The following is a 15,320-nucleotide window of genomic DNA, read 5'->3' on the forward strand; positions in this document are numbered from 1 at the left end:
TGTATGCATGTATTTAGTATATGATTTGAGTACCCAGAATTGCTATCATTATTTCTAATATCATGTATATGTTCTTTATATCTGGTGTTAAATATTCTGCCCGTTTGCCCAGTGTATTTCAATGGGCAGTCTACACATTTCATTTGGTATATGCCACTTTTATTGTATTTATCTAATTGTGGTTTTTGTTTGAGTATATTTTCTATTGTGTTTTGTGTGCGGAATGCTACATTTGTCTGTGTGTCTTTGAAAAGTTTTGTAATTTTTCTGACTTCTTTTGTACTATATGTAAATGTGGCCCACTTTGTTTTATGTTGTTGTTCGTCGTCATGTGTGTTCGATTTTTGTTTTTGTTTTGTCTGATTTAATCTTTTGATTATGTTTGTGTCGTATCCGTTGTTATGTAGTATGTTTTTAATATTGTTCTTCTCTGTTTGTTTTCCTTTTTCTGTTATTGGGTTTGTGTAGAGTCTATTTATTAGGTAATTAATACCTGACAGATTGTGCTCAAATGGATGGCATGAACTGTTAGGTATTATGATGTCTGTGTGGGTTTCCTATATATTGCGAATTGCAAACTGTCTTCATTGTGATATATTGTTATATCTAGAAAGTTAATTGATTCTTGTTGTTCTCTTTCAATGGTGAACTTTATAGTTGGTTGCAATTCATTAATTTCTTTGAGTGTATGTTCTATGTTCGTTATTTTTTCATCATACATTATTAATATGTTGTCGACATCTGAAGTAGGCCACTATTTGTTGTTTTACTAGAATGGGATATATTTATGTGTGTTCCATATATTGTATATAGTGTGACGTGTTGCGCTATGGATGACACCCCTCCCACCCCGTCAGCTGTGACATGCCAAGCTGAGCCGAAGTGAGCTGAGTCCCAGCACACTGGTCGCTATGCAACACGAGTAATCAGCGGTTGCTAGGCAAAGCGTGTAAACAGTGGTTGCTAGAGACGACGGTAATAACAGCGGTACACAGCATTGCTAGCACCACGTCAGCAGACAACAGTGGTGCCTATGACGTGGCTGTTTTCTGTGTTGTCCGGAACGGGGCTAAATAAGGAGCAGCGAAGACTATTCAAGTCAGTCAGTATTCAAATTAGTTCTCAAGGCAACAGTTCTCGAGTTCTCAAGTTACGAATTCACAGTTAGTTCTGAGTTCTCAAGTTCTTGAGTTACAAGTTACGAGTGAGCCAGGCAGTCAACCAGCATTTGCAGTGTAGTATTTGTGATACTGCCGATGGCAGTAAATGTCAGATTGTAATTTGTGTGATTGTAAGAGCGAATGTGAAATAAAATTCGCTATATCAAATATGGCGTGAGATTATTTGTCGCATTATACACCCAACACATGACAATATGTTTCTGCTATTAAAGCTGATGTTGGGGCTGCCATAGCAAGTCCATCTGTTTGTTTGTAGTATTCTTCGTCAATTTGGAAATAATTTTGTTCAAATACTGTTTTTAACATACGTATTATTTCTTTGTGGCTTTCTTTATTTATTTCATGGTTTTTTCCTAATATAGTGTTTATTATATTTATGGTGTTAGTTTTCGGTATATTTGTATACATGTTTTCAATGTCAAAGGAACCTAGTCGCATGTTCTCATTAAGTATAATAGCTTGTAAATCTGTCATTAAGTGGGAGGAGTTTTTGACATTGTATGTGTTTGGTAGTTATAGATAATCATGCAATACTTTCGCCAATTTCCTTGTCATTTCGTAAGCTGGGGCGTTCTTCCAGTTTATTATTGGTCTAATGGTGTGTTAGGTTTATGTAGTTTTATTGTGGCATGTAGGTTTGGGGCCGTGGGGTTCATATTCGTAAATTTCCACTTGTCTTGTATGATATTATTACACTGTTTCAGTGTTTGTTTTATTGCCCTTTGGTATTGTTGGGTCAGATTTTTGTCAATTTTTATGAATTGGTTATTGTGTATGAAGTTATTTATTTTAGCCCCCCCTTAAAAATGAATAAATAAATAAACAAATAGAAACATAGCACACTGCAACCACCATCTAGGCTACATTTTATAAACTTTAATAACTCTCTATCATTGCAAGTATGTGTTTGTATTGTCACGCGTGTAAGTTCGTAACCACTTCTGACACCAGTTGTCGCGTGTAGGGTGTATAATGCAACAAATAACTTCACGCCGTATTGAATATAGCGAATTTTATTTCACATTCACACTTACAATCACCCAAATTACAATCTGACAATTACTGCCATCGGCAGTATCACAAATACTACACTGCAAATGCCAGAATACAACTGACTGGCTGCTGGCTAACTCGTAAATGCTGCTCACACACTCGCTCGTAGGCTTGCTTGGAACTTACTGTGAATAGTCTTCGCTGCTCCGTATCTAGCCTCATTCCGGACAACACAGAAAACAGCCACGTAATAGGCGCCACTGTTGTCTGCCGCAGCCGTGCTAGCAATGCTGTGTACTGCTGTTATTACCGTCGTCTCTCACAACCACTGTTTACCCGCGCTGCCTAGCAACCGCTGTATCCCTTGGTGACGTCACTGCTGTTGACTCGTGTTGCATAGCTACCAGGATGCTGGGACTCGGCTAACTTTGGCTCTGCTCGGCGCGTCACGGCTGGCAGGGGGGGGTCATCCATAGCTCAACATGTCACAGTATATATGAGACAAACTCCGTCTTAAGTGCAACAATTTAATTGTAGTTCTTTCGTCTTCCCTTCCTCTACACTACATGTTTCGGCCCTAAATGGCCATCATCAGGTGTGTATTCTTATGTAGCTGCTACACTGCCCGTAGTTTAAAATTTAAAATCACCAGTCTTTCCAATTGTATGTATGTATAAAATCTTTGCTAACCTACATGCGTCAATTTGATTTCTAAAATTGGCACTTTTTTAAAACTTCAATTAAAATTAAAATGTCTATAAATTTTCTGTTCTTTTTCTTTTTCCAAATTTTTAAAAATTAAAATTTTCTCGGGGTACACGCTCTATGTCTATAGTGCTGCAGTTGCCACTTCTTGTTTTATCGCTGTTCAGGTATTGTCTGTAATATACAAATATTACAGTACTCAAATCACATACTAAATACAGGACATGCATACGGTACAATAACAGACGTAATGGAAGTTATAACAACAGGAAAGAAGGGTAGACATTTGAATACATTAGAGAAATACCATATATATAAAATAAGTAAGAAGGGCCTACACATGAATGGTACACACATAGAAACATACAATCCCATAGTTCAAACGATACACGAAATCTATACAGACTAATGGTACCTCCCTCTCCCCACTACCCATTCCCCTTCCAACACTCAACAACATAAAACACAGTACACAATACACCAGACAGCACATGTATTAAAGATAAGCAGCGACAAACACAGAGAGAGTCTACACAGAGTAAGTACAAATAACAGTATAAACATATAAAATAACATAACATAACATAAGATAGTAATATGAATATTTGTATATTACAGACAATACCTGAACAGCGATAAAACAAGAAGTGGCCGCTGCAGCACTATAGACATAGGGCGTGTACCCTGAGAAAATTTTAATTTTTAAAAATTTGGAAAAAGAAAAAGAACAGAAAATTTATAGACATTTTAATTTGAATTGAAGTTTTAAAAAAGTGCCAATTTTAGAAATCAAATTGACGCATGTATGTTAACAAAGATTTTATATATACATACAATTGGAAAGACTGGTGATTTTAAATTTTAAACTACGGGCAGTGTAGCAGCTACGTAAGAATACACACCTGATGATGGCCATTTAGGGCTGGAACATGTAGTGTGGAGGAAGGGAAGAAGAAAGAACTACAATTAAATTGTTGCACTTAAGATGGAGTTTGTCTCATATATATTGTGTGAGTGTAACAGGATGCTTAAATATAATATTACGTCACAGTATATTTAACTCATAACATGTAAACAGCTGTGGGGTTCTTAATTTGTAGTTTTGTCATTACTCCGATGACAACCCACTTCTTCGGAACAGTTTGTTGGCCCTGAAAAGGACCGTGGTTGCTGAGATGCTTGATCGGAGAGGTAGCGCGGCGCGCGCCGGTAAGGTGAATGGCTGGTGAAGGGCTAGTCATTGAGCACGGTCGCTGGAGCGGAGAGGCGGTAGCTACGCCAGTTGCCCAGTGTGTCAGTTATGACTACCAGCGAGTCTGTGCGGCCTAGTTGCCCAGTGAGTCGGGTGCGACTGGCAGACAGCCGTGGCAGTCATGCCTGGCGCAGCGAAGCGCCAATGCCTCCGTAGACCGAGCGCTGGCAACGAAGCCTGATGGCTGATGTTGCTTGGTGTGGCTAGCTAGTAGACTGATGATGAACTGAATGACTCGGCATTGGAACCGCCCATTTTTATACACTGCTCGGTGGGCGGAGCGAAACTTGAAATTGAGGAGGAAGAATTGATTGGCTAGCATGTGTAATTTCGTAGATGTGGGCTAGCAGCAAGCGCAGTATAAATGCGAACGTTTGAAGCAATCTGATTGGTTAGTGCGCGTGATGGTGAAAAGTGATGTGAAGAGCGAGCGTTGTAGAAATGCGTGATAATGTGGGATGTTCCCGCACAGCTTTTAATAATATAATGTTGAAAAATGGATCCTATTTTCATCACTTATTTCAGCTAAAACATTGGCTATTTATTGTTTTTATTCTTTCACGCCTGATCATAATCAGAAGAGACCAAAACATATAGTGTGATTAATATAAACTGAGTTATTGTTTTTGCTTAATATCAACTGTTTTATTATACAATAATCAAAATGTTGCGTGACACCACTAAAACCTTAATATCATACAAAGTGGTTCAAATATGACCAGGACTGATTTTTTTTAACATAATTGCCAAACACTTACCTGCACATATCAGTCTTCAATGTACTCCCCTCTGGAGTCAACACATTTTTCCAATATCCGGATGCCCTTTTAAAAAAAGGCTTGTTTTTGGCAGTGTATCCACTTCCGAACAGTCTGGATGATGGCGCCATCCACAAACCTCATGCCTTTCAAGTCTGATTTGAGCCTACTGAACAGGTAGAAATCACTTGGGGCCAAATTTGGACTACGGTGGATGTGTCAGTAGGTTCCATGTCAATTTCTGGAGGGTTTCCAGTGTTGTTTTGGCCATATGGGGGTGTGCATTTTCTTGAAAGAAGGCTACCCACTTTCCACCTGCCTTCCACTTGGATTGGTTGTTTTCCTTCACGTCTGTTGCCAGGAGGTGTGAGTATTAAGCTGCATTGACTCTTCTGGCGTCTGTCAGAAAGTCTACATGGATAACCCCTTGCTGGTCCCAGAAGAACATTGCCATCACTTTTCCTGCCGAACGGCTCCTCTGTGCTCTGTTGGGTTTGGGAGAACTTGTACGCCACCACTCGCGTGATGACTGCTGGGACTTGGGAATGAAGTAATGCACCTATGTTTCATCGGTGGTCACTATAGACTTCAAAAATGCATCACCTTTGACTTCAAACTGCTGTAGGAGACGTCTGGCAGCTTGCACGCACACCATTTTGTTCACATCCTTCAAAGTGCACAGTACCCACCATGCATTCACCTTGCAATAGTGCAGGTGGTATTTCACGATGTCTTCTACAGTAGCAACACTGATGGACAGCATTGCTCCAAGTTCCTTGATAGTGATGTGCCTATTCTCACGAATAAGTGTGTCTGCACAATCAATGTTTGGCTCGGTGACGGATGTTCGCGGCCGACGATCATGCGGTTCATTCTCCACGCGCTCTCTGCCCTCTCTGAAGCACTTACACCACTCAAACACATGGGTGTTATTGGAATCTGTGGTGAATTTCAGCGGATGGGACGTTTTCTCCAACGAGGAATTTGATCACAATGTGTTGTTCCGTGGTCCACGGTACTTCTGTTCGCTCATTACTCTGGCAACTCCCAGACAGGACTGAACAGGTTCTAACCCGAACAGGAGGGAGGGTGGAGGTTGTGGCTTCACTCTCCCAAGGTCGCACAGCTGCTGCACAGTGCAGTTTATTTTACACACAAATCAGTCCCAGTCATATTTGAACCACCTTGTATATATATAACAGGTTGCATAAAACTGATGTTAATTCTTTTGATTTAGGTTATCATGACAATCATCCTGTGATACAGTGGTTCTGGACTGCCATTGAACGGTTCAGCAATGAACAGCGACTTCGATTACTGCAGTTTGTTACTGGAACATCAAGTATTCCGTATGAGGGATTTGCAGCTCTTAGGGGTAGTACTGGACCTAGAAAGTTCTGTGTTGAGAAATGGGGGAAACCAAACAGTTTACCGAGGTACATTATTAGGGTGGTTATATTATTACTATTACATCCAAGTCCCTATTCTAAATATGGTGTTTAAAGTTCTGAATCCCAAATTGAGCTTTGTACTCCATGAATTATGATTCAGTGCAGCATAGTCTGAGCTACTGACAGCATCATTTGATAAACTGTAATAAATAAGTAAATAACATGAAGCTCCACAAATGGGATTTGCCTTCAGAATGCAGTGCTTTGACAAAAGTGACGTATCTAAAATGTAAGCTTTAAACTCTCCTTTGAGGAGCTGAAATTCAGCCACTAATTATTCTTTAGTACAAAGGCTGTTTTCAGAAACTGAAGTGAGTTCAGGATATGTGAAATGACTTTATACTGAAAATTGAAACTGCATGAATAAACAGCATTTGCATTATTGGAATTAGTTCAGTGGTTTTGTTATTCAGATGGATCCCTGAGGGACAGAGCTATAGCACAGGAGACCCCTGCTTATCATATTTTCTCTTAGTACAGATAGCATTGTATGAATTTAACTAATTTCAATCCTTCCATATTGCTGACTCCATTTATCAGAGTATTTACTTAGGAGCTGATAGTGGGTCATCCAGTCAAGACATTTCTTGAAGAGTACTATGTTCTGTGATGTGATGCCATGTCATCTGGTAGAAGTTCACCCAGGAGCTAATACTTTTCATGATCATTGTTTTGATAACCTCAAATCCAAGAAGAAATTTGTTGCCTTTTATGAACCCCAAAGAGCTTGCCTCTGATCTCTGTCCTGAGGCAGTCCATGCTCATGCACTTTTCTTTTAAGCCTTATCATACAAGACTCTTAAATTTCCCATACCCATGGTCAGTAGATTTCCATGTAAATGCATTCTGCAGGTACATATCACAGGAAATGGAATTTGGTTTGGGCCGGTAAAGGTCCATTTCCATCTGGATGTTATCCTCTCATCTATGCATAGTTCTGTAAAATGTTTTACAAATTCAGGCTTTCTGACTAACATGCTGTATATATTTTTCATTTCTGCTACATGTGGCACACAGGAAATTGACAGAAGTCACCCCCAGGTTCCTCATAAATGCTATCCTTTGTATCATTCATTTTATTTTCAGTGGAGCTGTGCACATTCAGAGCAATAGTATTGTACAGGCAACCTTGTATTATAGGCATACATTACTTGTAAGTAATGATTATCGTTCCCTTTTCCATAGCAAAAATATAATTATCTGCCAGTTGAATTCCATGTTTTTAACACCTAACCTGATTTTATCCTCCTAAATCTAAATTTTACTTAATTAATTTCTTGCTGCCAGTATTAGTAAACATATGTAGAGATTTGTAGCAATCCAAGTTACAGATCATACAAAATCTATCCCTGAGTTCAAAATACTAGATTTCCAAAAAAGAAACAGCATTTGAATCCAGAACTGAAAAAATGGTCTCTCGTTTCTTTGTAAAACTGTGGCTATTGCAGTACACTGTAAACTTGAGTATACATTTTAAGTATCATAATAGACAATGAACATTAAATCATGCAGTAAACATAAAATGAATTAGAGGTAATGAAAAAAGGAATTAAGATGATTTTTCTTTGAAATCTCTTATATAACAGACTCCATAAATGGGTATCTCATGATTTGTGTCATGATGAAATTTCACTGTATAATCTGAGTATTTATTATTGAAACTTGTTGTGATTTACATACGAGGGTAAGTCAATAAGTAAGTTACAAATGGATATAGAACTTAAAACAAATAAGAATATTGATTTGAAAAATGCTTTTATTTCTCAACATAATCTCCCTGTATGTTGAGGCACTTGTCCCATCATTTCACAAGCCCCTGAAAACCAGCATAAAATTCTTTGGGCTGCTGTCAGAACCAGGCGTGACTTCCCTTTCTACAGCGTCATCGTCGGGAAAATGTTCAGCCAAAAGATGATGTTTAAGAGGGCTGAACAAATGGAAGTCGCTTGGAGCAAGGTTGGGGCTATATGGAAGATGCTCGAGGACTTCCCACTTGAAAATTTGCAGCATCTCATTTGTCTTGTTGGCAGTATGCGGATGTGTGATGTCATTCAAGAGCAGCACTCCTTTGATGAGGAGTTCTGATCGCTTCCGTTGAATGGCCTTATGAAGTTTCCTGAGGATATTACAGTAGGAGTCGGCATTTATATAAATGCCGACTCCTACTGTAACATCCTTAGAATGTAAATATTCCCTGTAAAGGGATAAATGCCGACTCCTACTGTAACGTCCTTACAATGTAAATATTCCCTGTAAAGGGAAGTCCCCGCCTGGTTCCGACAGCAGCCCAAAGAATTTTATGCTGCTGGTTTTCAGGGGCTTGTGAAACGATGGGACAAGTGCCTCAATGTACAGGGAGATTATGTTAAGAAATAAAAGCATTTTTTAAATCAGTACTCATATTTAAGTTCTGTATCTATTTGTAACTTATTGACTTACCTGTGTATATCAGTCCATGGAAAGTTATTTTCTAAAGGTCTGTGACAGTGGTTGATTCATTATACCAATGTTATATTGGACATAGCATTTTGCATGAGGTATATTTAATGCATGTAGGTTCTCCAGAAAGTAAGTTCTGATGGGCTATTGAAAAAAAGAACAAAACAAGAATTTATTTCCAAACAATTTATATTGCCATTTTATGTACATACCATATGCTACTTTTTGACATATTTTCCACCATTGTCAAGGCACTTGTAGCGGTGCACCAGTTTTTGTATCCCTGCATCATAGAATGATGCCACCTGTGATGCAAACCACGTGTTAGCAGCTTCTTTGACCTCGTCATCATGGAACCACTGGCCACCAAGGAAAGTTTTCAGATGCAGGAACACATGAAAATCACTTGGTGCTAAGTCTGGGCTGTAGGGGGGGATGATCAAATTGTTCCCAGCCAGATGTTATGATGAGATCTTGCATTGCGGTGGCAGTGTGTGGGTGGATATTGCCATGAAGCATTACATCACCCTACTAAGCATGCCACGTCGCTTGTTCTGGATCACACGATGCAGTATCTTAAGTGTGTTGCAATAGACACCTACATTGATTGTTGAGCTTTGAGGCAACAATTCCACAAGCGGAACGCTTTTTCTGTCCAAAATACTACACATGATCTTGCAAGTTGAATGGTCTGTTTGGATTTATTCTTTATTGGCGATGATGTGTGCCTCCATTCCATGGACTGCTGCTTCGATTCAGGGGTTACGTGCCACACCCATATCTTGTCCCCTGTGACTGTGTGGCTCAAGAAGTTGTCAGCTTAGGCACTGTATTGTGTCAGAAAGGTCAACGCACTGGCCTGCTGTTTCATTTTGTGTTCATCCGTAAGCCTCTTCGGCACACAGTGTGAACACAATTTTCAAAAACGAGGTTTAACAGACATAATTTTATGAAGAAGTGATGGTGAAATTTGTGGAAAATGTAGGGAAAGTGTCAGAATGGTGAATCATCTGTTCTCTTGAATCTTCCACTGCACACACAAAATCTTCATTACCAACAGACGGTCAGCCACTCCAGGGATTATCATGAACATTTTTGCGTCCTTCATTAAAGAGTCTCACCCATTTCCTTACCATTGAATCACTCATGACATGTTCTCCAGCCATATACCTCACAAAGTTTGAGCCGGTTTCATGTTTCTTGCATTGATGAAATGGATTACAGACTGCATTTCACATTCAGAGAGCTTCTCAGTTTTCTTTAACATTGTAAACACACAGGACGATGCATAAATTCAGTTCAGTTGTCTGCAAATGGCATCTGTGCCTTCCAAAATGACCAACAAACTGTGCAAGCATGCACACCATGGTGACCGCAGTGCTGCAGTGGCAGTATTTGCAAATGGAACTTATTTTGTGGATATACCTCATATGTGAAATTTCAGGATCTGACTCTACTTTTGTCCTCAGGTGATTTCTTGTTAGTGACAGATTTGTCATAATTCTCTGTTGTTTTTAAATGAGGGAAAGTCAGTAAACAAGTCACAAATGGATATAGAATGTATAACATGTGTTGTTCAAACCTGGAATAAACATTTATTTCTTGATGTATCCTCTACCAACATTGGTACACATGTCCTATTGCTTTACCAGTGCGTTAAAACCCACAGCACAGAAATCTTTGCTTCAGGTGCATTCTCAACAGGGTGACCAGGTCAGGCATCATCTATGACTTTTGAACGTCCTTGAGAGAATTTCTTGACCAGTTGTGTCCCACTTTACATGACAAACACTTCCAACCGTAGGCAGGCAACATTTCTTTATAAATATCCTTTGCATTGAGTCTTGACCACAGAAAACGCTGAACAGGACACCACTCTTTGCTAGCACACTCCTCAAGCATAGTCACCATTTTGACTACTGAAACCAGCCTCTGAACATGTGCATGCACATCTGCTACCTAGGCTTGTTATGAGGCTGCTGCTACCTAATGATGCACATAGGAAACCTATCAGGTTCATTACAGCTGTTTTACTTCCATTTGTGTCCTGTTTAATGACTCTTCCTCATGTTAGTGGTGATTATTGGGATTGAACCTGGGCTTTTATAAATAGTAGGTTAGTAAGCTAGATTAATGTAGTAGTTAGTATACTAACATAATACTGAAAGGTAAGGGTTTAATTCCAGCTGTTGCCACTAATATACAAATGCAGAAAATAATAACAGATGTTTTTAAATGATGACAACAAGTCATCTGATGAAGGGAAAAGAGCCAACTCCTGAAATATGATATACGTCATACATATCTTAGACAGTGACAGTGTGCAGTACAATATTAATGTAACCTGTGGAAGTTACTTTCATCTCCAATTTACATAAAATTCAGATCAGTCAGAGAGCTGTCTGTTCCAAGCACAGGTTTGCTGTATTGAATGATGACATGTGCTTGCAGTAATAACTTATGTACTTACATTGGAACGAAACATGTTGAAGCTTCTCTCATAGTTTTACATGTTGATTAATACTTTGAACTGTTACAGTAGTGCCATACTTGTCATTTCATTAATTATTCTAATTCTTATTTTCCAGAGCTCACACTTGCTTCAACAGACTGGATTTGCCGCCATACCCAACACCTGAGATTTTATATGAAAAGCTTCTGTTAGCTGTTGAGGAAACCAACACATTTGGCATCGAGTGAAATATAAAGCATCAACCAAAGGTCTGAATGTGAATGTTGCCATGGTAGAAAGTGGAACAAAGATATGAGAGGGTCAATGCAATAGAGTGGTTAGAAGTATTGTGCAGAATATTGAATGTAAGTCAGTCATCAGTGAGTAGAGTTGACATACTGGTACATATGTAAATTGGTGGTATATTTGTTTTATACTGTACCATGTTCACAAAGTAATCACAATGACCATTGACTGGTTGCTCGCTGTTTAAAAATGTTAATAAAATTTTACACAGGTTATGAACTTTTATCTTGATTTTATAGAATGGAAATTATAAATTTTAAGTATTAATAAAGCACATACATGCATGTCTTTTTATAGTCATATATTCTAACCTGTGGAAAATGTTACAGGTTGCATCTTTTGTGAAAATATTACAAATTGAACAGTATGATCTGTTTCAAAAGCACTTAGTAATTGTGTATAATGCCTTATGTTTAAGAAACTCACACATAGCATATGGTTTCACTTTGATTAAAAGCACAAAAATGTTGGTAACTTGTCAGCTGTTGCCAGTGAACTTGAATTATCTTTAATCTTTTGCAGTCCAACATACAGTATTTGACACATACAGCAGCACCAGATACATGAAATTGTTATACAGAGTGATTCAGAAAGACGGACACAGTTTCAATTGGCTATATTTCCTGAACTGTATGTTGCATTTGAATTCTGTAAGTTACATTTGATTATACATACATGGAAGTTTATAGATGTTCAATGTGCCCCCCTCCGGCTGCATGGATAACATCTAGATGGTAGCTGAATTCATCCCACACTCGATGACAAATATCTTGCGTCACTGAGTTCACCGCAGCTGTGATATGGTTTCTTAGGCCATTCAAATTTGTGTTAAGAGGTGGTACGTAAACTGCATCTTTCACGAATCGCCACAGGAGAAATTCGCAGGGTGTGAGATCAGGAGACCTAAGTGGCCAGAACTGACGCGCCAGGTCTTCATTCCCCATGCGACCTATCCATCGTTGAGGTAGAGATTCATTCAGGAAACGTCGAACATTCAGGTGCCAATGGGGTTGGGCTCCGTCCTGCTGGAAAATGTAATCTCCTGAATCTCCATTCATTTGAGGAACAAGCCAGTTTTGCAGCATTCTAAGATACGTTACTCCAGTAACCGTGTTTTCATCAAAAAAGAAAGGTCCATAAACCTTTGTTAACGATATTGCACAGAACACATTAACTTTTGGGCTGTCCCTCACATGTTCGAGTGTTACACGGGGATTTTGTAGCCCTCATATATGAACATTGTGCCTGTTGACATTCCCACTTAGGTGAAACATAGCTTCATCGCTAAAAATTACACGAGGCAGAAACAATCCATCTTCCATGTTTTTGAGCATACGGTCACAAAATTCTACACGCTTTACCTTGTCGTTTGGGCGAAGAGCCTGTACCAGTTGTAGGTGGTATGGTTTGTACACTAACCGGCGCTTCAATACACGCCAGACAGTTGTTTGCGATAGTCCAAGTTCTCAACTAGCACTACGGGTTGACTTCATTGGGCTACACTCCAAGCTCACTCCAATGTGCTCCACGTTCTCCTCCGATACACGCAATTGGCCCGGACTTTTGACCTTACACAGAGAACGAGTTTCATCAAATTGTTTATTCCAACGATAAATGCTCTTCCTCGTTGGAGGTTGGATGTTAAACTTACGAGGAAATGCACGCTGCACCGCAGTCGCAGACTCACTTTTACTGAACTCACAAATGCAAAAAATCTTGTGTTGCATTTTAGCCAATCGCTTACAACTGACGCAGTGTTGGAGTGCTCTAGCGGTAGCATTATAAACTTTACTACATCCTCTTTCAAATGCAACATACAGATCAGGAAATATAGCCAATTGAAATTGTGTCCATCTTTCTGAATCACACTGTATAAGTGTTATTGCTAATACAAGTGTTTTGCGACTAATAATCATATGCCACACTGTATTCTTGGAAAGTATGGTGCCTCTTGAAGCATGCTGTGGGGTGAAGTCTTGGTGTCTTTGTGGTACACATTCTGCAAAAAATAGTCTAGTTTTCCTTCATGCTTGTTCCCCTCATTTCAATAGTACATTCCTTGTTCCTCTTTTCTGTGAAAAGTGAGGAATCTTTTACAGACAGTCTTCTCTGTCTTGTATCGCAGATGGTTTTCCCATTTTAGTTTTTTTCCTGATCATTTTCACCATCTGTGACCATTTTGCTGTGATACTTGACTGAGTTGAACATTTGTTGAGCACCATGTAGTGTGACATGGCTTTAGTCCACACCAAGAAATAATCTACTTTCACTGCATTGTTTGACTTCATCCACTGAGCTATGAAAATGCACTTTTGTTGCAGTTTTTCCCCATATTTTTATTTAAAATTGCATTATTTTATGAAACTGGTGAGAAAATAATACAGTTAAATGGTTAATCGGCTGTTTTCTAAATTTCGACTTTCAGTGTAATGAACAGTATGAAGCTGATTTGCACCAGTCATAATTAAGAGCCAGAAAAACATTTTTCTGTGCCACTTCAGTGATTTTCTGCCAGAGTTGTAACTTGCATCATAGTGGTTTGTATACTTGGTCTGACGATAAATTTCAAGAACTCGTCGTGGTAAAAGTGCTACATGCCTCATTGCTGTGAATATCAACCATGGCGGCCTTCAGAGTACTCCCCTTGGGAAGTGATGCACCAATGCCAGCGCCTAGTCCACCCTTCGAAACAATTTTGGAACTTGTTTTGTGGAATGGCCTTCAGAGCTGTTGTGTTACTCTGATGTCATCAGTGTCATCAAAATGCCTTCCTTTCAGTACTTCAGTTATCTTCAGTAACAGAAGAAACGTCATTGGGGGCTAGATCCAGTGAATAAGAGGAGTATTCCAGCACAGTTATTCATTTATTAGCTAAAAACTCCTCACAGACAGTGCCAAATGAGCATGTGCATTGTCATTTTTTGCACACACCTTCCTCATCTCAGTATCTTTAGTTAAGAATTTCCTAACTGTTTCTCTGTCAATGTTTTATTCCTTTGCTCCTGACAGTCAGCTGACGATTTTCACGTACAATTTGATAAACTTTTGTAATATTTTCTTCAGTTCTGCTCATTGCTGGCTCTCTGATCTCTCTTTGTCAGTAACACTTTCTCTTCCCTCACAAAAACGTTTCACCCACTTCTAAACTGCTGCTTTCTTCATAGCAGTATTCTTATAAACTTGCAGTAACATATCTCTGATTTCGTTTCCACTCTTGCTGAGTTTAACAAGAAATTTAATGTTCGATCTTTTCTCTGATTCAAGCTCTGACGGCACACCTAAACACACTCAGACAAGAATAGACAGTACTCAGAGACTGTCATAGATTAACAACAGCACAGATGTGAAATGTTGCTATGCCAGCATCTTGAAACCATACTGAGGATTCTGTCCACTGCTGCCATAGCAAGAGCATGGTGGCCAGTTCGTGAACTTTATTGTCAGACCACATAAACACAACCACAAGTTTTCTTCACACATACCATCTTTATCTCTGTTTTCTTCTTCTCTTTTGCTTGCCTCACACTCATATTTGTCAGCATCACTTCCTACATCAAATCCTTGAGAGTCACTATCATCAGAACTCAGCACTTTAATTTATAATTATGTTTAAATTTAACAGTCTAACTCTCTTTAAAGGTGAAACCATTTTCATTGCTGTTAAAGGTATATGCAGGCTCATCTATTTCTTAATTTTGCTTTTGTAAATGTCATATTATCCCTTGACAGTTGTAGAAATTATTAGTTCAAGTGTTCCTCCAGCAGATAATAGCACCAAAGTGA

General features: G+C 39.0%; 1 protein-coding gene across 4 annotated transcripts in view; it reads left to right on the forward strand.

Moving 5' to 3' along the window:
• Positions 1 to 14,246, forward strand: part of LOC111868193 (E3 ubiquitin-protein ligase HECW2) — a 246,640-nt gene extending 232,394 nt beyond the window's left edge. For all 4 annotated transcript variants that reach the window (XM_023858628.2, XM_033752954.1, XM_033752953.1 and 1 more), the window contains 2 exons: positions 6,127 to 6,325; positions 11,368 to 14,246. In XM_023858628.2, the coding sequence (XP_023714396.1) occupies positions 6,127 to 6,325; positions 11,368 to 11,479 (311 nt within the window). In that variant the 3' untranslated portion in view covers positions 11,480 to 14,246. The remainder of the gene's footprint in view (positions 1 to 6,126; positions 6,326 to 11,367) is intronic.
• The last annotated feature ends 1,074 nt before the right edge of the window (positions 14,247 to 15,320 follow it).

Source organism: Cryptotermes secundus, unplaced genomic scaffold, assembly GCF_002891405.2.
Source record: "Cryptotermes secundus unplaced genomic scaffold, Csec_1.0 scaffold107, whole genome shotgun sequence".
NCBI classification, from domain to species: Eukaryota; Metazoa; Arthropoda; class Insecta; order Blattodea; family Kalotermitidae; genus Cryptotermes; species Cryptotermes secundus.